At 41.1% G+C, this 27,412-nt stretch overlaps 1 protein-coding gene across 1 annotated transcript in view; it reads left to right on the top strand.

Moving 5' to 3' along the window:
• Positions 1–27,412, top strand: part of LOC132201410 (neurogenic locus Notch protein) — a 51,973-nt gene that overhangs the window by 9,710 nt on the left and 14,851 nt on the right. Inside the window, exons 3-5 of the mRNA XM_059627567.1 lie at positions 16,132–16,415; positions 16,510–16,708; positions 26,518–26,651. Of these exons, the coding sequence (XP_059483550.1) occupies positions 16,132–16,415; positions 16,510–16,708; positions 26,518–26,651 (617 nt within the window). The remainder of the gene's footprint in view (positions 1–16,131; positions 16,416–16,509; positions 16,709–26,517; positions 26,652–27,412) is intronic.

Raw genomic sequence — 27,412 nt, 5'->3', positions numbered from 1 at the left:
TTGGTGTCAAAATATAATTTTCCCTGGCGAATCTCGGTGGAATTTACCACATTTATTGCGCCTTCCACTGTAATTTCTTTTTATCCATCACCTGCGCCGCCAGAATATGTGACCCGGAAACTTGACAGTTAGCGAAATAAAATAATGTATGGCTGCTGCATAATCGTCGGCATCCTTCGCTGCTAAACTAGAATTCAGCGAAAACGTGTGAGAAACGGGAAAGAGAGATGAAACATAAGAAGTTGCTGCTGCTGCAAGAGACTTGGCACAGAAAGAGACGCTCTTTATACTCCACTTGAGCACGAGAGAGAGATAAATAAAATAAGAAGAAAAGCAGCAGTTCATAATAGGTGGTCCACATGCAGAAAACGCGACTTCATGCTGATTAATTAGAGAAACCGTTTTTCTGCTCGGACGAGATTTATATACAAAATAAATAAATAAAAAGCAAAGTTCACGTCCCCGCACATTCAGAATTCCGTTAAATTTCTTTTTAATAATGTAAATGAAGGGATCAGGCTTTTCCTCGTTGCAAAAATTGTTTTTTTACACAAAAAAATTTTTTTTATTCAAATACAAAAAAACTTTACCAGTTTCGGTCAAGGTCTGCGACCCTATTTCATTAGCAAGAAAGATAACAAAAAAATAATCAAAATTGAAGGGGGGAAAAACACCACATTTTATAGAATGAAAATTAAAATGTGTCTGTGTGTGTTTTTTAAATTTGGTTGATATTTGGATTTTTCTTGCTCATAAAATAGAATCGCAGATCGTGACCGAAACTGGTAAAGATTTTTTGTTTTTTGATTAAAACAATTTTTCATTGAGGAAAAGCCCAATTTCTTCATTTTCATGATCATCTCCTCGAGTGTGCATTTCTTAAAGCAAATTTAATTTTTGTATTAAATTTTTTAAGCTTCTCGGTTGGTTAATTTCGAAAAGGTCTTGTTTTAATTTTTCGGACCGCATCCTTTGTGGCCGTCATGCATACCTGATCCGATTAATCCTCCTGAATGAGTTCGTCCCCCTGTGTAAAATTATCATGCTTATATAAATTATATTTTATAAGCCTCGGGAGCTGGAAAATTTATTAACAGCACCTCAAGCTTACATTCTCACTCACCTCGAGTGCTGCTCTCGAGTAATGAGAGAGCAAGTGGAATGATATGCAAAGCAAGGAGCGAAATAATATACAATCCAGCCGTGATGTGGTCGACGAGCTTTTCTTTATATTTTTTGCTTTATCAGCGACGTGAAACCTGAAGTCTCTCGGCCGGGATCAAGTTTGTTAATATTTTTTGCGTATGCGCTGCGGAGGAAAGAAGAAGAAGAAGATAAAACATGGCACATACACAAGTCAATAATTATACAAAGAAGCAGACGCGAATGCAATTTGTATGCAGCTTTCCTCCGCGCGACTTGTTTGCAATTAGAAAACGAGAGTCAGATGCCAAAATGTCGCGCGCGAATCGACACGAAAATTGATGACTTTGCCGCTGCGAGCGAACAATTTGCTGCAGGACAACATGTGACACCATAGCAAACCGGCCTTATATGGACAATTTACATCAAGGCGACGAATAATTTATACACAAACTTAATAATAAGTACAAGAAATGTTTTTGCTAAGCTGCTTGCCAAGAAAAATTCCTTCCAATTCAATGTTAATTATTATGGTAGTCCTTGTAATAAATTTAACTTTGCCACACGTGCCTATTTTACTTCCAGGAAAGTTGACCGCGCCAAAAGCAATAATTACAGCCCTTTTCGACTTATTACATTTTGATGATTCACCCGAACCTCCTTCTTAATTTACATTCCTGAGAGGAGGAACCTTTTCAAACCAGCGCAGCAGGTCCGATTTTAATATAAAACTCGGCGTTGTTTGCTCGCTGCGATGGATATAAAAGATACACTTGATTCGACGTGTATCGAACGGAGAAAATAATAAAGTACATAGAGAGAGAACATCAAGTGCGCCGCTACACTTGCAGCGGCTCTTATTTATATATTCGAAAAGTGAAAAGCCGCGGCCAGGCGAATTCTAATTAAAGCCCATTGTGATGCGAGATTTGATACACATCGCGGCGAGGGCTGGAAATCTGGATCAAGTGTTATTTGCTTGCTCGTTTGAATGGGAAATTTATTGCCGACTGGCTCTTTTTTTAGGAATACGCCACATCTGTTGTGGCTTTGTTGTGAGGTATCGCATCCTCCTCTCTTTCTTTCTCTTGATGATAATAAATAAAAAGCGGCAATTGCGCATATGAGCAACAGACGATAATTTTTCTCTCCTTTGGCAACTCATGTAAAAAAACGTCCCCCGTCGGATGTCACGTCATTATCGGGATCATTGTCGCGTTCGCACATTGCGGTCAACCCTCCTTTGTGTATCACGATCGCACCCCTTTTATTTTGTATACGCGTGCATTTACATACAATGGACCGCCGCGCTCTTTTTTCAGGCGTCCCATGTGATTTGGCGCATACTCGTCCGTATGCTCGAATTTTCGAGCTAATTAAATTAAAGTGAGCGAGCCACTTTTTGGCTTCTGTTTTTTTAATGATCCTTTTGAACTGGCGGACATTTTCCCATGGACTTTAAAAGGATTGAGTTTTAAAAATTAATAATTAATCACCCATAAATTCTCAACTTTTTTAATTACATACAAAAAATTCCGATATAATTTATAAACCATTTATTACATAAACTTTATTTATTCATAAAATTACCACTTATTAATAATAAGTTATTTTATTATTATATAAACATGTGGGCCATCCAAGAAAATATTATCAATAAAATTGATGAAAAAAATTGAAATGCATTAGTGTCTTTTTTGTTACTTTAAATTTTTATTTAAATTCAACGCTCCGTTTAATTACACCAAGTTGATGCGTTCAAGCCATTTAACCGTAAGCCATAAAGTCTCAATTTTTTGCTTCAACAAGTGCCTGCTGCCCCTTTTTAGAGACAACATAAATCCCTCCCTGCGCTCATTACAAGTGAGAAGTGAAATGAAAATCTGTGCGCGGAGCAACTCGGTCCGAAAATCTTTCCCACACACTCGACACATCTGTGCAGTGCACCACACCACACTGCCGCCGCCCGGTGCATCTGTTACATATTTCTCTCGGTCGCGCATTAATTCACTATCATCGTCCACATCATCATCCCTTTCTCATATCTTTTTTACTAACAGCGCACGCACGATTAACCCCTTTTGTGCACTTAGCGCACTTATTGTTCTATTCAATCACGCCCCCTATTGTACGCACACCGATCGTCGATCAATTTTTGATAACTCAATCATTCCGCGGAACGTTGATTAATAATTTATTTAATTTTTATTGCGCCAATAAAGCGCTTCGTGAATATTTTCGGTGTTTGATGAGCTCGAGAGCCGTGCAGGTAAAAAAACCGAACCCGCTCGGCAGCATTTACGAGGTTATGCCCTCTGAATAAGGAATGCTTTTTATTTCCTCAATGCCCAACTGTATTTTTACTGCCCGGCAAAAAAAACTCCTCCAGAGATGACCTCGCCTGTGAACCCGCAGAGAGCAAATAATTCGAAATTTCCATTTCCCATGCTGGCTCTTTTTCAAATCAGGTGCATCGCTGAAAGGAATGCGATCTGTTTTCTTGCGAGGAGAGAAGCTCAGCGAGGCTGAAAACGTCTATTTGTTGTCCACTGCAAACAGACCTCCTGGGTGGGCGGGAAAACTTCTTCTTCTTCATTCTGAAGACGAGCAGATTATTTACTAACTCAGTCAGGAGGACACCTTGTGCTAATGCAATCATTGTATGGCTGAAGACTCGCGGGACTTTTTTCGAAAAGTAGCCAAAACATTTCCCACGCCTTTCCCATCCATCTGGCTCGTACAATGGTCGGTCGGGGAATTTCATCACGATCGTGATCGCCGCCGAATTCACTTTCCTCCATACGCAGATTATTGCGGTAGGAGAAGCGGAAGGGTTTGTAACGCGGCGATTCCCAGCAGACAATCATTGTCAAAAGTCTTTTGGGACTCTCGTGAAAGGGCGCGTGCCTCGCGCGAATCATGAGAAAATTTGGGCCCTTCCCTTCGGAACAGCCACAGATGCGCGCAGCACAGATTCCGAACAATCGATTGTGCGCTCCGATTATTAATTGCCGCTCAACCGATTATGACACATGTTTTGTTGTGAGAAATGTCTCACACGCACATCGCCTCATTAACATTTGTTTCCTTTTAATGAGCACAGTATGGGCCTTATCCACATTTGAAATTGAAAGTCTCTGCAGCATCTGATTGCAATTATTATTATTACTGTATGAAGCTTTTAATAAAAGTGAGTGAGTGCGCGATCAAGCGACTCAAATTTCTCAATCGCGCGTGACTCCGGCCGATAATTCACGTTTTGTGCAGGGCGCGAAATGTTTTGTTGAATGTAACTTTCAATTGCATTCAAAATTAGTCGGTTCAATTCGGAAAGTGCGAAGGCATGAAAATGAAAGCTTTTGCCTCTCCCAGCAAATTTAATATTTATTATTGATTATTATTATTGACTTGAAAATGGCTCATTATTATTATTAGTTAAAAATTTTATTTATAGTAATTTAGAATATTATTATTATTACTAAATAATAATAATTTAATATTTAATCACTTAAATTCAGAAAGTGTAAAGGCATGAAAATGAAAGCTTTTCCTCTCCCATGCAGAAAAATACTACTGCTGATTTATTTCTTAAAAATTCCAGTTTTTTAATTGCACAAGGAAAAATATTATTTTCACCAGCTAACGTCAATTCGCAGCTTTCCTGTGTGAACTAAAACAAAGTCTCCTAGATGTTATGAGTCGAAGCAAATTGAAACAGAGACTCTCAAAACAACTCATTTTGTGAGAATCCATTCGAAACGGCGCTCCCCTGGCAAAATATCGCTTTAACAGCGTATTTGCTTCCAAAGCAAATTTACATAGAAAATGTGTAAATCAAACATCCTTCACAACGCTTATGAAATGATCCTTTTTTCAAACAACGCTCCAACCATTATATGTATTTTTAGCGGCCCAGCCCATCCGCGGGCATGCAGTGCGTGTACGAAATAAAAGCTGAAAGAATTTTGTGCTGGCGATAATGCACATCGGCCTCTGCGGTAACAGCACCGGCATTTTTTAATCGTGAAACGACCATTCGTGACTCGGAACAATACATCGCGCCGGCAGCCGCGCACATTCATTTTGCATTTTATTTTTGACGTTAATATTTGCATTTTTATTTTCGCCGCTTAATCTTTTCGCCAGGCTCTCAATCACTCCTCGAGAGGTCATTTCCTTTTTCTGAGCCTTCTTTTCTTACACCCTTTTTTTTGCTTCAAATGGAAATCTCTCCTCCTTTGTGACAGGCTGTTTTGTCCGTGCTTCTGTCAAAATTTACAAAAATGTTTACACTTGTGTGCGTGCAAAGCTTTGTCAGGCTGCAGCTTCTTTTCTGGTCGAACGGTTTTGTCTGGAAAATAAAGCGTCCCTGGGGCTTTCTTTCCACGAAAACAGGCAACGGAATTTATTTACGAACCGTCCTGAAATCAATTTGCACCAAGTAGGTCTTAAATTATTCAACGCGGCTCTCTCGTGCAGATCTGATCAAAGTTATATATATTATTTACACTCAAGTTTACACCTGAGCAGAGGAAACGTAATCACAATCAACTGCTTCAGCTCGTTGTTCTCACTCCAAGTAATGAGTGCACACTCTTTTCTCGAGATGGTAGATAGTAAAAATATCACACACGCGGCACAACAAGTTGCAAGAAAGAAGAAATTTCCCTCCGTCATTAGAGCCGAATTACCTGCGCACATTCAATTTGTAAAAGAAAGCGAGCAAACGGGGTCCTATCGAGTTTCCATCTATTTGTCCGATGCATGGTGGTGCTCGTATAGAAAATCGGCTCTTTTTGAACAGAATTGTGCAGGTATGTGTGTAGAGGTGGGTAAAAAACTCAATCAAAAAGCAGCGGCGAAGAATGGCAGAGCACAAAAAATAGAGTATATAAAATTTGAGCCGAGCGAGCGAGGATTCTTCTTTCTTTCTTTCCTCCGTGGGCCGATTGTGTTTAAAATGCAATTTGATAAGAGTTTATTTTCTCTTGATTGAACTGTACACCTTGCTTATTCCATCCTGGCGCGGCCCCCACCTCCCACAAGAAGAAGGAAGGTTGTTTCAAACCTCGACGCGGCTTCACCTGCGAGCCGCCGCGGCGGTTCGTGTCGTTGGCGGTCGCCACCGCTCGGCGGCGCGCCGGGCGCTCCCTCGGCGACGGCCACCGCCACGAACGGCCCGGAATGTCCTGAGGGCTGGCTCGCTCCCTCCTCCCTCCCTGTTCGAGGAGATACCTGAGCCAGGTACAAAGAAGTGCGGCGCGCATGCGCACTGCCCACCTTTCCTGCTGCTCGTGGGAAAGGAAAAATATATTTATATATAATTCTGGTGCTGCTGTTGTTCGTGTGTCTGACAACAACCCGCGTGCACCGAAATAAGAAGTAGAAGTTAGGCACCCTGCTTTACATGCCTATTGCCGGGCGCACGCACTCGCGGCGCTCGCGCTTTGAGACCGACCAAGGTCTCCCGGTATCTGGAATACCATCTTCTCTGCTGCCATGCCGAGGAAATGTAGAGAATGGAATAAAAAACCTTGTTCTTCACTGCGGCCGCCGCCGCCGTGACCCCTGTTGATCGTGTTCGATAATTTTCAATCAGACGCCCGTGCCTCCCGCTCGTCACTAATTATTTTCACATTCGTCCGCCGCCCGCCACTTTTCCCATCCCGACTGATTTGTTACGAAATTAATTGCCCGGAATGAGCGGTCGATAATTTTAGAAAGTACATTGCTCTGGAATGAGATCGATAGGTTCTTGAATGGTTGTAAATCGAGTTTTTAAAGAATGTTTTTAATGATTAAAAAAATGTCATATGAAGCATAACTAAACTCTTAACTCTGATTGCCCCAAAATAATGGACATTTCCGCTCGAATGGAGCCAATTCCACTTAATGAAGCTTCTTTCTTTGGTGCGTGCGAGATAAAAAAAAAATACCTGTATGCGTCCGAGAAGCTGCTTTTCGGAGAGTCATCCGTGGTAATTAGCAGGGCAACAGCAGCTTTGTTTCGTTTTTACCCTTTTCTGCTTCCTCTCTCGCTGCAATAAAATACGGAGAGAAAATTGCCCTGCCTCACCTTCGGCGGACGCCATCTTGCCACTCTCGCACTATTTGCGGTCAAATTCACTTGCGCACACTTTTTGCGGCCGAACGAGTTCAATCTCGCGCCACATCTGCCACCCGAGGCAAAAAAGGACATTTTCGCAACCGCCAAATTGCTTATTCGGGTGTCGATATATTGAACTCAGGTGACGACCTCTCATTACGAGCGTCCAATCATCCGGTAGCAGGCACGAAAAGTCCATCATTACTTATTTTCTGCCACACGGGGCGCCGTAATTACTTTCTTTGAATTAATTTGAAACATTTTCTAGGAACACCGTTAAGAATATTTTATAAAAAGATGCGGGACAGAAATTTCCGATTCGCCACGCACTAGCTCTTGTCAAATTTCGTTACTTGCTTATCGCATTTTTTTTGTCACAAGTTCGTGACCCTTTATCATTCCTCCTTGCACGGAAATACCAGCATTTGAAAAATTTAATTGAGTTACCCTCTCGCGATTAAAATTTGAAGGGCGTTTCTTCACCGGACTGGTTTTGATATAATATGTAAAATTACTACCAAGATCTCATTATGAAAATGAAATTTATGGCGGAACGCAGCGAGAAGAGCGCGGGATTAATATAAATTTTTAATGCTACCTGAGAGGTATGAAAATAATAAATTCGCCGGTGCGGCTGCTGGCAGCCTTCTTATTCTTTCTGCTTGTTCGTACGACACCGGTCGAGTCGGCGGCAGTCGCCAAGATTGTGACCGCGGAGGCGAAATAAATCAAGGTGTTTTATGCATTCGCTCCTCGCGCTGAGGTCACATCGGGTTGGTTTTCTTCTTTGCGCACTTATCGAGCCGCGCCATCTGACTGGGAATTTAACGCGCGGGATTAATAACGCATTTAAATGCAAGAAATTACCGGAGAAAACAAGTAATTTGCAACCGGCGGCTGCGACGAGAAAAAGTGGTGGCTAATTTGCTCATCTGACAGAAAACGTGTAAAGATGTGTTCATTTGAGAGGACGGATGAAAAGCAACAACTGCAATAATTCAAATCTCCGGATAAAATTAATTGCGCTGGAAATATTTGTAATTTTTTTCCATCAACAAAGTGAAAATTTATTTCAAATTGCATTTTTTTCGTATATTCTTAATTAACAATAATATAAATAATATTAATTATAATTAATTTTATTAATATAAATATACTCAATTTGAACAAAAACACAGCAATAGTAATGAAAATAAATTATGAATTATTTACAAATAATTTAATGACATAATTCAGTTTTTATTTTTTCCTGCTTAAAAACGTTTCCCACATTATTTCAATGCAAATTAAATCCTAACGATACGCAAATATGCAATTTTGCCGTTGTGAACCTGGTCACGGTGGATGTCACACGTTTCTCCGGTGTCATTAATCTTATCCACACACACACAGTATGGTGTATTATTCTTGACGAGCAGCGCCGATCGACAGCATCTCGGGCGGAGACAAACCACAAGATCACCGTGCAAACCGCGTACTCGGATATTTATTTGCAGGGAGGGGTGTGCTGTGGCTCAATAAAAAAACCTTTGCCTCCAATTATTGTTTCTCACAGCGTATCATGTTTTGATTTGAACGTCGAATTTGTAGTACTTGCTCTGCAATGCGCCAGGCAAAATGATCCACCTAAGCGATGAGAAAATCGAGCGAGCAGCAACTTTTTGCGCTCAAGGGGAACAAAACGAAACAAAGGCTACGCTTTTTGCCGGGAATCAAGGCACCGGCCATCCTTCATCCAGAAATTGTAACGTAACTTTTGATTGGAATTGACAGGCCAGTCAGTCACCAATGTTTTTTAGCAAATGCCAAAATCTAAGGCTAATCCTGTGCGCTGTGATTAATTGACCATTTTTCTGTAAAAGACAAAGACTGGTTTTCACAGCTGTCGCGACAAAAAGTTCCACAGGGGAAATTATTTATTATTTTCAGGCTGCTGGATTTGTTTCCTTAAATGATATGATGTTGAAAAAAAGAGGAGTTTTGTAACAGGCTGCGCGTCCCCTAAAATTTCAACGCACACACACGTGTGGCCCATGTGCACGAAAAAACGCACCAAGGTTTGCAGCCGCTCGGAAAAAAATGAGACGAGGACCTATTTCCTCCAAACTGCTTCTCACACTCAAAAACTCGGCTGTCATTTTCGTTTATTTTGAATAAAATAAAAAAAAAATAGAGCGGCTCTTAAATTTAAACCCGGTTTGCCGGCCTAAATAAAAATTAAACCTTTTAATCACATTCGATTATATACAAATGGCCAAGACTGTCATTATTGAAAACGCTCTGCTAATTAATCGGCCGAACGGCGCCGGTCCTGAAATCCTGTTATACAAAGTTCATCTGCTGCGCAGACCTCCTTTCAACAGGCAGCAACTGTCTGCTGGAAAAAAAATCAAGCACTTTTTTGGCTTGGCCACTCTGTTTATTAACAGCAGCAGCAACCAGTGTCGAATTACGGCCATCTTTCAATCTCGGCCGGATCGGAAGCAGGATTTTTTTTCACCGCAGCCCTACTAATGAGCGCTCGTTCGAATATATACGCAATTTTTTGAAATGTCGAGCAATAAAATCTTACTTTCAGCATAAAAATTATTGTCGAGAGAGAGATAGAAAGTTTCCATCTGCGGGAGGATCGGCTGCTCCAGTTGAGAGGGTTTTCTTGTGGCGTCAAGAAATTTGAGAAAACACAGCTCAGCCTTGAAAGACAGGCAGATTATTTATATACGAGTAGAAACCACCAAGCGTCTCCTCTTCGCCTGTTGGAGCACCACTTAGAAGCAAGGGTTGTTTTTCTTCTCCTTCCAAAAACACATGGCTCCGTTGCTAATCCTTCCCCTAATTTTACGCCTTCCTCATTCTCATATAAATTTTTATGTTTTTTGAAAAATCTTGGGCAAAAAAGGGACAGCTGCAGAGATGTGAGAAAATAAAACTGTGGAGCTCTCGGTGCTGATATTTAATGGCCTTTTAAGGCAAAAAATTTGTATGCAGGCTCATTGAAATCCGTCTCACATAGCGCGTGATTGATGAATCATTACATTATTCCCGTGTAATTCCAGCGCGTAGTCTTTGATGGTACTTTTTTTTCGGCTCGGAACTGGTTTGGGCACAATTTTTATCCCCTAGCAAGAGGCGGCGAGATGAAAATTATTATTAGAGGCAAAAACGTGTCAGGCCCAAAGTTTCAGGAGCGATTTTAACGAGGCCTCTTTGAATCTTTTTAATTGCTTAATTAGAAATTCAAACTGATCAATGAACAAACGGTAATCTATATAAAAGGCAAGATATTTGATTCAAAACTGAAAACTATTTATTTCTCGACGTGGCTTATTAATGAAGCTGCTCCCGTTCTCTCGCCATGTAAGTCACATTCTCGACCGCACTCGAAATGGGAAATATAAATAATGGAGCAGCCGCATCATTTATTTTTCTCTCTTCTTGGCCAACGCCGGCCTTGAACCGTCATTGAGCAGGATAATAATCTGGCTGATGGACTCCTGGATATTTTGAAACCTGCTGTTCTCTCCGATGAGTCAATTTATATTTTTAGAAAAAAGCCGAATGAAAAGATTTTGGGGTAATTACACATCAGGAGGACGCTTTTTTCAGAGAGTGCGATGCGCCGAGCAAAAAAAAGCCAACCGCATACCGATGTTTGAATTTAAATGAATAATTCAAAGCTCGGCGACGAGACCAAGTCGACGAAATCACTCCCGAGCCAAGTGAAAAATATACATTTGTGGCGGCGGAATAAAAAATGAGCTAGTCTGAAACGCACGGTACGTGCTGTTTTTCGACTCGCGGGACAACCAACCCGTATCCCATTAGCTAGCGAGTTTCGCAGATGTTTTTCAAAGAACGACACGTTACGCGGCAATAATATATTTTTCAACATGTGCGATGCCTGCGAAGTGAAACAAAAAGGTCCCAATTTGTATATTTAGCAAACAAACATACCAAATGGGCAATAAAACCGGCGTTCGCGGTAAAAATGTAAATTTCAAGAGGAATTTTGATCAGCAGGTGCAAAACAAAGGGCGTCGACACCCACACTTCTCCTCATATTCTTCCAATTACCGCCGAGAGAGCTCCCGTGTTGCGCTCAGAGATAATAAATCGAGTCATAATCAGTGCGAATCGCAGGAGCAGCAACACCTCGGCTGCAGTTTTACCCGTGTTCGCCGCCGCTTTTTTTCCTCTCGTGCACGGCAGCAATAATAATGCATCAATCGCGCGCCTGCCTCTGCTGCATGTAGGTGGTATGTTCGCCGTATAGACACTCATTAAAAGCGTTGTCAGCGCACTTTTAACAAGCTCAAGTGTCCCGGCGGCCATTAGAAGAGCGACCGGCCCTTTTCTATATATAAAATAATCTTATTATTTGCCGGGGCGCGAATCATGACTGCGCCAAGACGTGCTACATTGTCCCGCCGCTGATTAACTGCAATAACAACACCTCGCCTGCCCGCCTGATGGATTCTTTAATTAAACAGCTCGCAATGAGAATCGGGAAATGATCAACAAAAGCATGAGTGTCTTTAATTAACACAACCTGTGCAGTCCAATTTCCAATTCCGCGTCGACTTCGCACAGCTGGAGTGTTGGAAAAAAGTTTTTGCTCTTGTTTTGCAATCCAGGTGCTCGGCAGTGCGAAATCTTTGTATATAATATATCCTCTCTCTGCTGGGAGTGGACACATTTCACGACTCCCATGCGGATCCTGTTTTATTGCGCAATTCACGCCGGTGCGTCTCGAGCTTCCTCCGAAATGGATTCAATGGTCAATGGGGCGGCGGCGGTGGTGGTGGCGGGATTTAAATGAGCGTCTTTTTCATTTCATAGCGACACATCGATTCGAACCCGCCCCCTGGGAAAACCTGTTTGCGATAAAATGCAGCACAAATACCCCTTTAATAAATGGTGGCTATTATACACATATTATATTATCCGTTTCTTAGTGCGGCGCATAAATTAAGCCGCGACGGACGCTTTTGTGCAGGAAACTCCCTCAAACAAACGGAGCGTCTCTCTCAAAAAGTGGCTGCTTAAGTCTCAATGAAGCAGATTCGCACCTGGAACGCTCGCTCCAGATGTTATTAACAATAAAAGCAGTAATGAAATAAGCTGGATGAAATCAGAGCTTGAAAATTACTTCAAAACAATCCATTACTTTATTTGAAAAAATAAAAATTAAGACTAAAGTATTGTTTAAAAAATTTTAATTTTTTTCTAGAAGTAATTTACAATAATTACAATTATTCTATTCGTCGTGATTTATTATTAAAAAAAAATGCAGTGATGAGTTCATGAAAATCAAGTTCATTTACAAACTATAAACCTATCGGTGCTCATTCAAGATTTTCTTAAGATACGGAGCAACAACATTGTTCCCAACATTTACATTTCGATACTTTATCATCAACGTTGTCTTGAACAAGCCATAAAAAAAATTGAACGGGAGAGATAATCAAAGGAGCCCTGCAGCCAAAACACCCAAATCGAAGAGAAAATCGCCCGTGCAACGTGAACGAGAAGAAATAAATATAAAGAAAATTCAGCGATCATAATCTGTGTTGAAAATGGAACATCTCCTCGGATTTCCTGTCTCCGAGGGGGTGTGTTTTATGCCCCATTCAGCCGGAGACAATGTTTACGACGCGAGTAAAATGAGATAGCGCTCGCGCACACACGCGGGGCTGATCTCTTTTTCTCCTGCACATGTACAACATTGCATTGCAGCACTCCTCGCAGCTTCCACTCTCTGCGTTCCCACGGTCTCGAAGCACGCGACTGTAGCGGCGTGTGACGGGCCTCCGTCGTACTAAGCACACACTTCTTCTTGTTCTTCTTTTCCATCGTGCGTCGAGCAGCAGCAGCTCGACATACAAATTCATTAACCCCTTGCCTGCCTTTGTCACAATATTTGTCGGCCCCGCCATCAAAAAACGCGCCGCCGTCCCGAGAGTGTGGTTTTACGCGCCGACTTTAATTGACAGATCACCATCTTTCCTCGACGTCCCCTTCTTTAATTTTTTATTATTAATTCTCGATATCAGCCAAAGGAAGTGACGGGCCGCGTGCATATTTCGCCTCCGAACACACGCCAGCCGCATTGCTAATAAGAAAACGTTGCAAAATGCTTTTGATACAACTTCGGAGCCTCGATTGTCTTAATTAATGACGAGCGGCACGTTTTCGTTTTGATGATGAGAGGTTGAAATTAGCAATTCCTGACGGAAACTAATCGCGTGTGGAGGAGTAGAGGGGCCCATCAAAATATTTACATTATTTTCATCATGAGAATGTTTGCTAGAATAATTATCTATTTTCGCTTAGAAATTTTAAATTATTTCTTTGCATTTTTTAATTTACTTCATCTTTCATAATTTATTTTTATGGTTAAAATAGAATTCATTCATATATATTTCCGCCTCACTTCTCACTTGTGCCTCCTCCTCCTCTTTGATCAGCGACCCATTAGACAAGTGGTGCGCCACAAGTGCTCCCTTGCAAAAAATCTTGGCCGTTTCTTAAACTGCCTCTCGTCGGCGCAAGTGGCTGCGACGATAAATGAATTCATTCGTGATGACGTAATACAACAAAGCTATGTTTGCGTCGGTCGACTCGACGCCGAACCAGAGAGCAGGGGCCACGTGGTCGTCTCCGCCGACACATGACATTTTTATTAGAGAGCAGACCCCGCCGCAGTCATAATAGCCTAGCTGACGATTTGACTCAATGAAGAAAGATTGGCGACGTCCGCTTGTTCGCGATACATATACGAACATTAGACATTATAGTAGGTCAGCCGATAGATAGAGACATTATTTCATTTGCTCAGTTAAGTCTTATAAAATTAAGCTATAAATTACTGCAAACATTTATAATTAAAAAAAAAATGGAATTTGAATTTGAAGTTGATTTATCATTGATGGGTTATTGCTTATGAAAAAAACAATACTCTTCATGTTTTGGCTGCAACCATTATTCATGAGCTGTGAAATTATTTTGGCAAAAATAAGTACATTAATTAATTTTAATTATAAAAATATTTTCATCCAATAATCAATTTTCCTCAAAAATTCTTTTCAGTTATAGCTTTTTTCTAAGATTTAACAATTTAAATTCTAATCAATTATGAATCAACCCTCAATCTACTAAAAAATTTGTCATTTTAAATTGATTTTACCAAACGTGAACATATAATTACGGTATAAATAATTTATTATTAAATCCCAGAACGAATCAAATTTATTTCAGGTTTCGCCAAAGGTCGAAGGTCTCTGTTTGGACGCAGCCACTGCTAATTAAATCAACCCGTTCACCACAAATTCGGCACACACGACCGCTTTTGCTTGCTTATTAATTTTGAAAGGCCTCTTCATTGATTTGTCCTGTCCGATAACATTCCCGGGCGAGATTTAGCGTCTCGATTGCTCCCGTCCTTACGACATTTGTGACCTCTCGCTCGCCAATTTAGACATACTTTCCCTTCAATAGCAATTTTTATACATATTGGAAATTAATCTCGTGTTTTTCCTTTTGGCATGCGGACACAACAAAGAGGCTCGTTACTTCATTTCTCACACCAACATCCTTCTCACAAATCATGCCGAGAGACACGTTAATACGGATTTATTTGCGAAAAGACGGCGGCGCGTAAGTCGGTGTACTGCAATCATCTCTCAATAAATCTGAGAAACACCTCCGCTCCGACACCGCCAATTGCTGAGCTGCAACAAGTATGACTGCGCCGCTCGTAATCTCCGCTCAATACAAACATATTCGAAATAATGAGATGCAACCTCGAATGACCTGCGAATTCAATTTTTAACATGCAGCCTGCGTTTTTAATTAAGCAGAATGTATATCGGAATCAAAGAGAGAGAAACACGACTGGTGGAGAGAGAAAAAAAAGATGCAGCGAACGATCACGTACGGCGCGCGCATATTTCCAACCATTGTGTTTCGGAACTGCATTTTTCGTTCGCTCTCGGGTCCGGCGAGCAAAAAACAAACAAGAGGATAATAAATTATGGCCGCGCTGTTAAAATTCCATTTGAATGAAAATGAGCAGCTCTTTTGTTCCCCGCGGCCGGGCGGATAAATGAGACTCCTAGTCCGGCGGAGGAAAAAATCCGTGCATTTATTATTTCGAGCAGCAGCGATCCGAGTGTGTTTGCTACCTGAATATTTAATTAACTCGTCCGCGAAGACCCACGTTCCTCTTTTCAAGAGAGATGAAGCCACGGTTCCAATGTTAAACCATAATTAATATGGGTTGCGCGTCGCGCCGAGCTGTAACATGTTGTACGTCTAGAGGCGCTGTGCTTACCAAAAGAACACTCCTCGCGATCTGCTGTGTACTTTGCATTAAGCAGCATGCAAATTGTATTATTATGATCGGCAGTTTAATAATATTGACTCAGCCTAATGACGTGCTGATGAATTTCGAACACACGGCGCGCCACGCACTCTATAATTTTAATGCAAACCTTTGAACCGTGCCAAAAGTTTAATTGAGCCACACACTGTGCACCGATTGAAATTTATTTCTGATAAAAAAACACTTTCATATTATTTGTCAAAATTGTTACATCACATTGTTTACATTCAATTGTTGAAAACAATTTATGTTAAGAAGAAAATATGAATTTTTGACAAAACGGCAAAACACTAGCAAGAGTTTTGCTAAAATTTCCGAGATCAAAAAGAGCAATGAGCCTCGGTTGACTTGGTTTTTGTTCTTCTCGTGTCAATTTTATTTATCATAATATTTTTTTAAAAAAAAGAGATTTGAATGCTTGCAATTTGAATTTTTGCTTACATCAATTTATTTTCTTATAATTTTCTTTCTAACCACCTCATTTTAATCCTTGTTTCAGTTGCACGAGCAATTACCTGGGCGAGTACTGTCAGCATTTGAACCCGTGTCGCAAAGGAAACGGAATTCAGCCGCAATGCCAGAACGGCGGCGTCTGCAAAGTGAAGGAGGAGCCCGGGAAAAGCGCACCCTCGTGGAAGTGCGAGTGTCCCGTCGGCTTCACCGCCTCCCTTTGCGAAATCGCGCAGCCCAACGCGTGCGACAGGATGCCGTGTCGGAACGGCGGCAACTGCGTCCTCAAGTCCCTCGACAGATACGTCTGCAATTGCAGCAACGGCTACGCAGGTGAGAAATTATTTCTGCTTTTATTTTGAAAATAAAAATTCAAAATTCTATTCAAATTTTCTTTATAATTAAAAAAAATTATGATTTTATTTAGGTCCGCACTGTGAACTGAAAGATCACTGTGCGAAGTCCCCGTGCAAGAATGGTGCGACCTGCACGTCCTTGAGGGACACCTACCGGTGCACCTGTCCTTCGGGCTACGTCGGGAAAACCTGCGAAGACGACGTCAACGAATGCCTGATCATGGAACCGTGCGTCAACGGCATGTGCTCCAACACGAAAGGGTCGTACCAGTAAGTGCAATTTTTTCCCATTTTTTTTTTTTAACCGGATACTCGCGAATCAAACGGATAATTTCCTAATCGGACGCGCCAGAGCGGTTTTCCCATGCGCTTGACATTTCCATCGCGGGTAATTTCATCGCCGCTGAGCAAACAAACGACGCGGTCTTTTTTTGCACGGTGTTCGCCGACCTCTGCCAAATTCCGGATCGGTCTCACTGTCAATCGGTTGGTTCGGACGGAAAGTGCGCGGCAGCCAGTTCCCATCACGAGATCGAGACACCTCCGGGCCACCGCGTTGACCTTTGGCGGCCAAAATTACCAGCGACGGCGGCTTCCACTTTTACGATTGCACGCGGCGGCCCGAGTAATTATCATGTTTTCTCACCGAATTTTCCGAATTCCTGTCGTGCTCGCGTTTTGCCCAAAGGCGAGCGTGGCGTTAAATCGATCACTTAAAAAAATAGAAATGTGAGAACTGATTTGATTTAGAATTTGAAGATGATTGTGATATGCCAGCAAAAATAGGTATTTTATAAAGTTTAACCCCAAAAAAAGTAATAAAGAAAAAAAATTGAATTTGGCGGGGCCTTCTGCACAGGCCAAAGACTAGGTCTTGATCTGACCGAAATTAAAAAAATAGAAAAATAAATTAAATTTTACTTTTGTAATAAATTCATAATTTCATTTGTTTTGCCTTGACCAGAGGTGAAATTTCAATCGGCGGCGAGCCCATTTGCTAATAAATTACCCGCGTCAAAACCTACTGCAAAAGGCTCTCGAAGAGAAAGGTGGAGAAAGGGAGGAGCTGTTGCGCTTGTAAAGCCAGATCAGAATCGTATACTCGGTTTATTTATAATTTAACGCGACCGACTCCACACCATTTCGTTCGTCTCACCGAAAAAAATCTCTAGCTTCCTCCGCAACGTGAAATCGCCTCCGGTTATATCTCCGAATATTACCGCCGGTGCGCGCGGCTGTATCATTATATTTTCTCGGTACCCGCCGACCTTTTTGAAAAGAGTTTAGAACGCCTCGCGGGCGCCCAGCATATGCTCTACAAATATAGCTGCCGGTTGGAAGGAGGACTCGTCTTTTTTTACCGACCAAAACGTCTCGTCAGATTAGAATTGCAAATCTTGACCATAGTGAAATTACTTCATTTCATCTCGACCCTTCACTTTGATCGAAATTAATTTCCAGTTCCGGGAGCGCTTCAGATTCGTTTCCCCCAAAATAATTTGCCGGTGCAAATTTTGACCTCCGACGACGCGCCGCTTTGTTCTCTTGCTTGGCTTGTCGGAGCCGGCATTGCGTGATTCCATGTATGGCCAGGCTGGAAACCGGGCTGTTCTTTTTCTGTGATAATTCTCTCCAATAACCTGATGTCCTCCAATCGAGTGCGCATTCGGTTCGAGAGCGGCGCGGTAAATCATTTTAGAAAATGAGCCGCTTTCGTGGTTCGTACACCATTATCATGCAGCGAAAGAAGTATCTCTCTCTTCTAATTGTGCAGGTCGCCTCGGGTATTGCACGATTTTGAGCAATGAACTTTTCAACTCGTTATTTGTCGGCGCAGAGCAATTTCCGAGCACACTCGCTCACAAAGAACTCTATTTAATTTTATTTTTTTTATCCACCTCGTCCTTTTTTACTCGTCAGGAGATTATCATTATCGTCATTTTGAAAGCTCTAATTTAATCTGCTGCTGCCGTTCGTTGCATCAACTCTCGTCTGGCGGCGGCAGTCATAATAAATATACCTCAGTTTCCATTCCCTACCAACGACAGAGCATGTCATTGTTTGGCCTGCTCGAGTTTCAAACCAACCGGCTAATTAACTTGAGAAGATGCAACCGACGGGTCAGAATTGGTCTAATTTTTTAGATGCTACCGCAAATGAAAGGGTAGAGAGAGCAAGAGCTGCACCTCCATCATTACATAAAATTGTAAAAAAAAATAGGATCTCTGGTGGTCCCGAATTATCAAAATATTTCAGTAAAAAAAAATATTAATTTAAAAACACCCTGGTTCAGTTGAAAATTGTTAAAAATAGAGTTTTCTCCCTTTTAAGACATTTGAATAAAAAACAAATTTTAATAAAAATAATTTGATAAAAAGAATTTAATACGAATTTTTGTTCACGGATTATTATTTGCAAATTTTATTTGTCCATGATAATAAATGTCCACTGGTGAAATCGGCAATTGCTGGGGTGGTCCTTGGCCCCAGCAAGGGAAGGGGCGACCTTTGCTTCGCGGGCGATAAATGCAAATGAGCCGCGAGCCCGCGGCGTATGGACGGAGCCACGCAGCTCTGCAGTGACTCCCACGTCTGCCGGCCCGAGTCGTGACCCGTGCACGTGACCCCTCGCAGGCTCGAAAGGCGTGGTGCCGACGTGATCGTGATTGTGACGTCACGCCGGTGCTTTTCTCACCACCAGCCCCGTGGCGCTTTCCGAGATGATGGCGGGTCTTTCGTCTTTCGCGGGAAAATATGTCGGCAATGCCAGCCGCGAAATTGCAGGCACGACGAGATGATGATGCATGCATGGGCTCGGTCGCGAGCGAACTCTTTTTGTGCATGAATAAACAATAAAACCAACATTCCTTTCTAATTTTTCATCGATCGATTTTCAACCGAGATTTTACGACTTCCTCGTCAACTTGTAATAACGGAACAGGTCGGGCCGCCTGCTGAGTTTTCTGCCAAACTTTAACGATCTTGCTTGCTCGGGATCAGCATAATTTTTCACCTGCGTGGCTCATACTTTCCAACAATTTGTACACTTCAGAAAAAGTAAATTAAATTGCTCTCTCAGCTGGATGTTAATTTTTAAATTTTTAGTTCCGCGAGGTAAATTAAATTATCAATTTCGCCCTGGCGTTTTCAGAACCATTAAGATCGAAAATTGAAGAGTAATGAATGGCTTTGGGTCTTAAAGGAAAACGCCCAAAACTCTAAAAACCATTAATCTGAGGCTTAATCAAGTTTCTTTGTGCAAATTTCCCGTAAATAATCACCCCTCGCCTGCTATAAATCCTGCCGAATTTTATCATTCAGCGAGTTTAATTTGACTTTGGGCGTCTCTTTTTCTCCCGACTGAATTTATTTTTATAATTTTCATACGCCCACGCGCACTTGTTCATCGCCGCGCGCACTTGGGTTTTTTTATAATATTTTTTATTGCTCCAACACAACATTTTTATATGCCGACCGTGCCGTTCGTTTTGTCTTGAGAGCGTCCAGAATTTTTATATATTTTACGACTTGAGAAGAAAAAAAACCGTAGAGCTATAAATTATAAATCATACAAAAGTTATATTTAACACTTCTGCGCGATCTCCGAATCCGCCTCATTGTTGTGCAACGGCAATTACTGCATCCTGACTTTTTTCTGCTCAAAAGGTAGCAATTATATAAAACCTGCCGAATTTTATATGTGAAAATCAGATCAGCAAGAGTCAAAGTGCGATATAAATTATGGTAAAATAATACCGGTCGGGCATTAATTACGCTTCGAATTAGTCGCGCTCACGTTTCTGCTTTTGGCCTGCGGGCGCGACTGACGGACTACCCGTGTTGATTAATTAAGGATGAGAGAAATTGCTAATCCGCTTGCATTAATTTGTCCGACCACCTTCGCCCCGAGAGAAAATTCGCCGCGATGGATTCAAAACAACCTGGTTTCGTTCTCACACACTCGCGCGAGCAGCTGCCGCCGCCGCGCACAAAAAGAGCAAAACGCCCGCGTGCAAAGGAGAGAGTTGCTGTTCCAGATGACCAGAGCAAGGAGCAACGCAGCATCCAAGATGCTTTTTTCACATTACATGGTACGACCTACATTATTCGACCATTCCTGGTGCCTTACAGTGTGCAGGGATGGGCGGGTCGTGTTTTACATTTTGGAATAAATTGAATGTGTGTTTGCCCTTTGACAGAGAGTGAAACGAGAGCTGGATTTTATTTAAAAATGGGCGGGCTGCGGCTGGACAGGAAAGAGCAATTCATCGTGTTTGATTTTGGTGTCTCCGGAAATTGCTACCAATTGATTTTTAAATTGTATATATAAAAGTTTGGTAACAAAGAGGTTTAATTTGTTGATAAAAATTACCAAAAATAATTTTTTTGTTTGTTTATATCTCCTATTGTTAAATAACATTGTTGTTGTTTACATTCAATGTTTGAAAAAAAGAACAAAAACCAAGTCAACCCAGAAGTTTTAGCAAAAGTCTTGCTAGTTGGTGGTAACGTTTTGTCCAACATTTAATTCATTTTTTCTCAAATAAATTGCTTTCATCAATTGAATGTAATAATTTGGACAAATAAACAAGGATAATAACAATAAATAAATAAATAAAGGAAACTTGGAATTTTTTCATTAAAAAAGAAACGGGGGTTTCCATTTATTATTTCCATCCAAATTGTTCTAGATTTTAATGTCAGTTTTATTTGCTTTGTTGCAATTTATTACGACGACTGTTGTGCAAATGCTTTGAAACGAAAACAAAGCTCCACATTACGGTACAAAATCATTTCCAGCTCACGTTCTGCCCGTTCTCATGCCGGCCGCGTTTCCTAATTTTCTTTTAAATAAAATCTTCTCTTGGCTTCTGCCAATGAAAATGCAAGCATATTTGCATAACCGATTCGAATTCGCTAATTAACAGGAAGTGTTTAGGCAAATCAGCTCGTCGGATTACGCGTGCATTCAACTTTCCAAATGTACCAGACGCGCGCGCTCATGATATGGAAATAGAAGGTAATTGAATCAAACCGGAGAGTGAGTGACCTCACAATTGAACGGCGCAAGTGAAAGACCGCGGCTTTGCATACATATTGCGAAGGTGGGGCCTCGAGAGTTGAAAAATATTAATGTGAGCTTGCATGTTTCCATTATAATGTACCGCGTAGCCTACTTTAAGATAGAACTCGACACATCATGGAAAAGAAAGAAAATAATGCAGATAATGACCATTAATTTTAATTAAAACGAGCGGCGATCTCGTGTCGGGCAAAAGAGAGAGGGAAATTACTTATCCTTTTATTTACTCGCCCAACCCGAGACGCAAAAACATTTTATTCTAATTACCCGAGCACTTGGTGATTAATTAAAATGCTTCAGATCAATTGTTTTAATTAAAACGCGTCGTAATTGGCCACTTTTCGAGTGTTGTGCCATTATTATTATTATTATCATCGTACCGCGTGCCGGGATTTATAAAAATTCGTGTAGGAATGTCCGTGTTGGCAAAAGACACTCGAGACGGAGGGAAAATTATTATCGTCCGAGTGCATCATCGTTTGCCGCCGCCGCGCGTGTGATTGGAGCGTTCTCAGCACTTTTCTTCGATTATTATTTGTGTCCTCGGGCCGTTTATTGGTCGGGATAAGAGTCGTGCCGCGGTAATAACCCATGCACGACCCGAAATTGTTTCCATCTCATCCCGCCGGTGTTTTATTTTTCCGTCCGCAGCATTATTCAAATTACTGCTCGACCGACGTAATTGGTCATTGTGTTTGTTTGCTCTAATGCGAATTTTTCGCTAGATCCGCCGGCCATCGGCGCTCTCCCTGCTCAATTATGTGCTCGTTTTCTCGCCGTTTGACTTTGTTTGGACCGAATGCATAGCCTTTGGACATTTGTTAAAAGGAAATTAGATAATTTAGCAGCAAAAAATGTTTATTGACTCATCACAAAGGCAGTATAATTTATATCATTATAGATAATTCAAATAAGTAAAAACAAATTCTTTTTAAAAAATTTAAAAGCTTTATAGATTTTTGCTACACCAAATTAAAATATAAACAATGAAAATAAGGTATTTTTATATTTCCTAGAAAAAATTTTACCGTTAAAGGCTAAATTGGCCTGTATTTTTAAATATTATTGTTCTCACTATTCTCCTCCTTCATTAATTAAGAAATCTACCAAACAAATTCTAAGTAAAATCTTAGAGAAAGTCTAGAAATATATGAATTGACTGTTTGAAAAATCAATTTCGCTTGGGATTTTTGACGTATCGTGAAAAAATTGGCTGTCAAATTTTATCTGATTGGTCTCATCATCTCGAATTTACGAGATAATTTTTTCACTACCGCAAATCTGTCTGGAGGAATAAATTTTGCCAAAATAAATATTTCTATTTTCGTCCGTAATATTTATTTATTCTGTCGATCCAAAATACACAACGACCGCAAACTTAAATGGCTCCAATCGAAAGGAAAAGTTTGCAAGTCATTCCATCGTCTGCAGGCGCAGCGAGGTTCGTTAACTCTTTTTTGATATGGCAAAAAAAAGAAACCTTGAAAGTGCTGCCGCGTTTTCGCGCTACGTAAATTAATATTTTCGGCAAAAGTCTTCTTCTTCTTCTGCCGTAAAGTTTGTCGCATCCGAGAGATGGCTGCTGCGAGATTAAAAGTCCTATTACACGCACAAAAAGTTAAAAACTCGTTTTCCACTCGCAGCAGCCGCAGCCGCCACTCACTCTTTTCTTATCTAGCTCCTAAAATTGCTGCTTACTCTGGTACTTAAAACGCCGCGGAGAATCCTCCCTGCTGCTTCAATCAGGAGGAAAAAAACGAAGAAGTCAGTCGCAACAAGTGGGCGGCACTACTTGACTCTCTGAAAATACATAAAAACGGCCAGAGTGCCTTTCGTCGGAAAAGTGGCTCCGATAAAATTTTAAGAGATCGTCGAGTGAGATGTTGGATAATTTTCTTAAATAATAATCTCTCTCGTGTACAGACAGGTAGCGCGCGAAAAATGATTTTTGCCGCTTAATTGCGTCGGCTTTTTATGCACGCATAATGAGGCATAATGATATGCGACTTTTAAACGTAATTAACCGTCAGTCTGCGCTGCAGAGTCGAAATGTTGCACGAAGCGGAGGCGAACAATATGCGAAGAAGAAGAAGAAGAAATTGCAAATGAGCTTACGTCAGTATATTAAAAGAGGCAGACGGAACGAAAACGCGCGCGTCATCCACCCAATAAAAGACGGGCCGGTGTATTATTATTTTTTGTATTAAAGTGGATAACAACGGTGCTAAAATATAGACTAGGATACTTGAAGTATTTTAAAATTTGAGATAAAAAGTGGCTCAGAAACAGCTGAACTTTATGAAAAATTAAGGAATTTCTGCCATAAATCGTTTCCTTTTATGATTTGACATGTTGATTATGAGGAAAGTTGCAGAAATTTTAGTTTTTCCAGATCGTTTGAAGAAATTGACACTCGATGAGATGATCATGGAAATGAAGAGTTCGGGCTTTTCCTGGTTGCAAAAATTGTTTTAATTAAAACATAAAACCGTTTTTAAATAAATACAACTGTTGCAACAAAAGAAAAGCCATATCTCTTCATTCCCAGTGTTTTTTCTGTACTTTTATATTTGCTAAAAACCAATTTTATAGCCCATTTCTGAAACATTTAGGAAATGGTAATTGATTTAAAACTCATAATGTTGCTGAGGTGTTAAAATCACCTTTAGAAATAACTTGCAAAAACAACAAACATGATTTACGCCTTACACCTCTGTTAATAAGATTTGCTCAATCAGGCATCTTTCAAGGATCTTCTTGTCTAGCGAAATTAAAATTGAAATTTATTGTTCGTGGAGGAAAAGGAAACCTCTCCTAAACAAGTTTTGTGTGCTCAAGAAATCATCATTTTCTCTCGCGAAGAAGGGAAATTGGCTCCATTCTTGGTGTCTCCTCTCGATTTCGCGATTTTTCGATTCCAGACGCACGACTTCTTGCTCGACAAAGGCGAATAATAATTGAAGTCGGTTTGTTATTGGAACGAATCCGCTGCTTTGCAGTGAAAGTCTGGCAAATTTCGGCACTAATTAAAAAACCGGATTGCCGTATCTGGATGGCAAAATAATGCAAACCGGGCGCAGCAATAAATTTCAGCATCGACCGTTCTCCGATTTGCACCGCTGATTAACGTAAATAAAAACAGACGCCCATTAACAAGGACACTCGCAGGTCCCGAATGCTCTTCTTCAACTTATTCTCGGTGATAAATTACACCGATAAAAAGAACCGGCAGATGCTGCAGCGCTTGCTCTTTTTGCACTCGTTAAAAGTCATGAATATGAAATTCGCGTGTGTCATCGGCGTTTCCATCTGTTCGCGAAATTGCTCTCGAATTTCGTGCAATGACCAATGCGTGGGAATCAATCTGGAGCGGCCGTTTGTTGTTCCGAGGAAATTGTTTCTAGCCGGGGGGTTGTTTTATTTCTCTTTGGACACGAAACGCTTTGAAAAAACGCGAGCGCCACTGAGCCACTTTTTCCTCCCGCTCGCAGAGCCACACATGTTGACAATCTGGATTAATTACGGCGGAACGAATTCTGACGTCACCAAACGCGGTAATTAAATCCGAACATTTGGCGCTTTCAATTATGAAAACCGAGCTGGTAGGTTTTCTGTGACGGCTCTGAAGTCTGTCATTGCTTTAATTATAGAGTGGTCGTAAATCTTTTAATTCATATCCTCCTAATTTTTTCCAGCCTAAGAAAATAGAAATTTAATTTTAAAATTATGCTTTTTAGGAAGGTTTAAAAACGTTAAGCTTAATGTGATAGATTTGAATTTAAGAATATTTAATAAACAGCTATAATTTTATTTTAAACATTAACTTGAATAATATAAATTAATAAGACAATTTTAAAGTTTACAATTTTGGAATTAATCAACTAACTAATAATTACAAAGTTAAGGATTTATAATAACTTTTGCTTAATTACAACAGAGCTATCACTATCCTTTTCATTTAAGTTATTTTTTTATTTCTAAACCGATTTCAAAAAGGATTTTTATTTTCAAATTAAGTTTTGGTTCATTTAGAGACTTTATAATTTGGCATCATAAATAATTATTTATAATAAATTATATTTCTTCAATTTTAATTAATTTTAAACATTTATTTTTACCTAATCACGTATTTTGTAAATAAATCACCGAGTTACCAATGCAAATGTGACAGAACCTCTTCGCATTACAGCTCATTACCGCAATTGGATCTAACATTAATCTAAGACATCAAGTCCAGCGCAGGCCAACAGTGCCAGTTTGTATTATTAAAATGCAACTCGCGCGCCAGTCGCATTCACGACGGAGATGGCTCCATGTACGGCAGTAAACTGCACGCGGCTGCCCTGCAACCGACCTTTTTTATACGTTTATTTCTCAAAATCTCATTATGCGTCCACTCGGCTAAGTACGGCCGATCTGACCCCGCACGTCGGTAATTGAATTCGAGCAAACGCTTCTTTTTTCGAGAGCGACATGACGTCAGAAAAAACACTATAAACTTCTGCTCTCGCGCGGCTACAAAACAGGAATACAAATCACGAATGAGAAGAATAAAAAAAACATTCGTATATAAATGCTCTGCTCGCCGGCCGGCCGAACGACGGGACGTTGCCTTTTCAGCAGCAGCAGCCCTGCTTGTTGCATACTTTACATTGTAATAATAAAAAAAATATTATTAAATTCGCCGCTCGCACTACTTGCACACACATCCTTTCCAGCAGCGACAATATGTACGCTTGCTTAACTCGCTCTTTTATATTCGCAATCGTCGTGCACTCGCCGAGGATGATTAATTTCTTCCACCCGAACCATGTCGGCGGCGGCGCAATTGGGCAATTGAAGAAGACCGATGTCGTTTGAAGGTTAAACGAAATTTATGCGCGCCACAGCGGTGAACTATCGTGCCAATCAGACGAACTTTCACGTCGTAAATTTTATAAATATAAAACCAGAAAAATTTAACGTTTCTTAATTGGCTTTTCTTGTTTGTTTTCCAGGTGCATTTGTAACCCGGGCTGGACAGGTCATCACTGCGACAGCGCCTTCCGACCTTGTGACCCGTCGCCCTGCCAGAATGACGGAACCTGCCGCATCGTCAACGAGCACAAACACTTGTGCGACTGCCCAATCGGTTTGTGTTTTTTTTTCTTCTCCAAGGCCATTCCAATCGTATAATTACACCCCGATCAAAATTATATTTTTTATCACCCGATCTTTTTTTCTATATATTCGCCAGAGGGCTAATTATTTTCGCATCAGCCCTTTGGACGGTCGTTTCTATTTTTTTTTACTATTTTTACTCCAAACCCATTCTCTCCGCCAGAGCGTGAAAAGATTATGATAATATTCTTTGGCGGTCGCGCGTCATGTGTTTCTCGGCGACGGCTCCTTTTCTCAACCCACGAGGCGTGTAATCACACACTTCCCTTTCTTAACCCCCGCACGGTTCGCGAGCGTCGCCGTCGCCCGCCCACTCGCCCAAATTACGCGTCAATTAGCCCGCCCAGGTGAGGCGCATTAACGCCTCACGTTAATCGCCGTCGATTTTTCACCCGATCGCAAAAGTCGCGCCCGTCGATGGCGCAAATTCCTCCTTCCTCGGCGGCGTGTGGCGATTAAGGCGAACATTTTGCGTACGGCCGGCTTGCTTTTGTGATCATGGGAATTTTCCCACACATACGTGCGTCCACGTTAAGCACCCAAACTCACTCAGCCGGCGCTTTATGCTTTGAAATTAGTGCAAACAGGCCGCGCTGCCTCTCGAGTGCCCTTCTAATGGTAATTACGAGAGCTCTGGACGTGTAAATGGATCGCCAGGGCCGCTTTTATTGGCCTCAAAACGCGTAATCTACCCTATCGCGGCGGCGTCTGCATCGTGTCTCTGTTTCTCCG

Source organism: Neocloeon triangulifer, unplaced genomic scaffold (assembly GCF_031216515.1).
Source record: "Neocloeon triangulifer isolate White Clay Creek 2 clone unplaced genomic scaffold, ASM3121651v1 ptg000014l, whole genome shotgun sequence".
Lineage (NCBI taxonomy): Eukaryota > Metazoa > Arthropoda > Insecta > Ephemeroptera > Baetidae > Neocloeon > Neocloeon triangulifer.
This window is presented reverse-complemented; position numbering and strand designations above follow the sequence as displayed.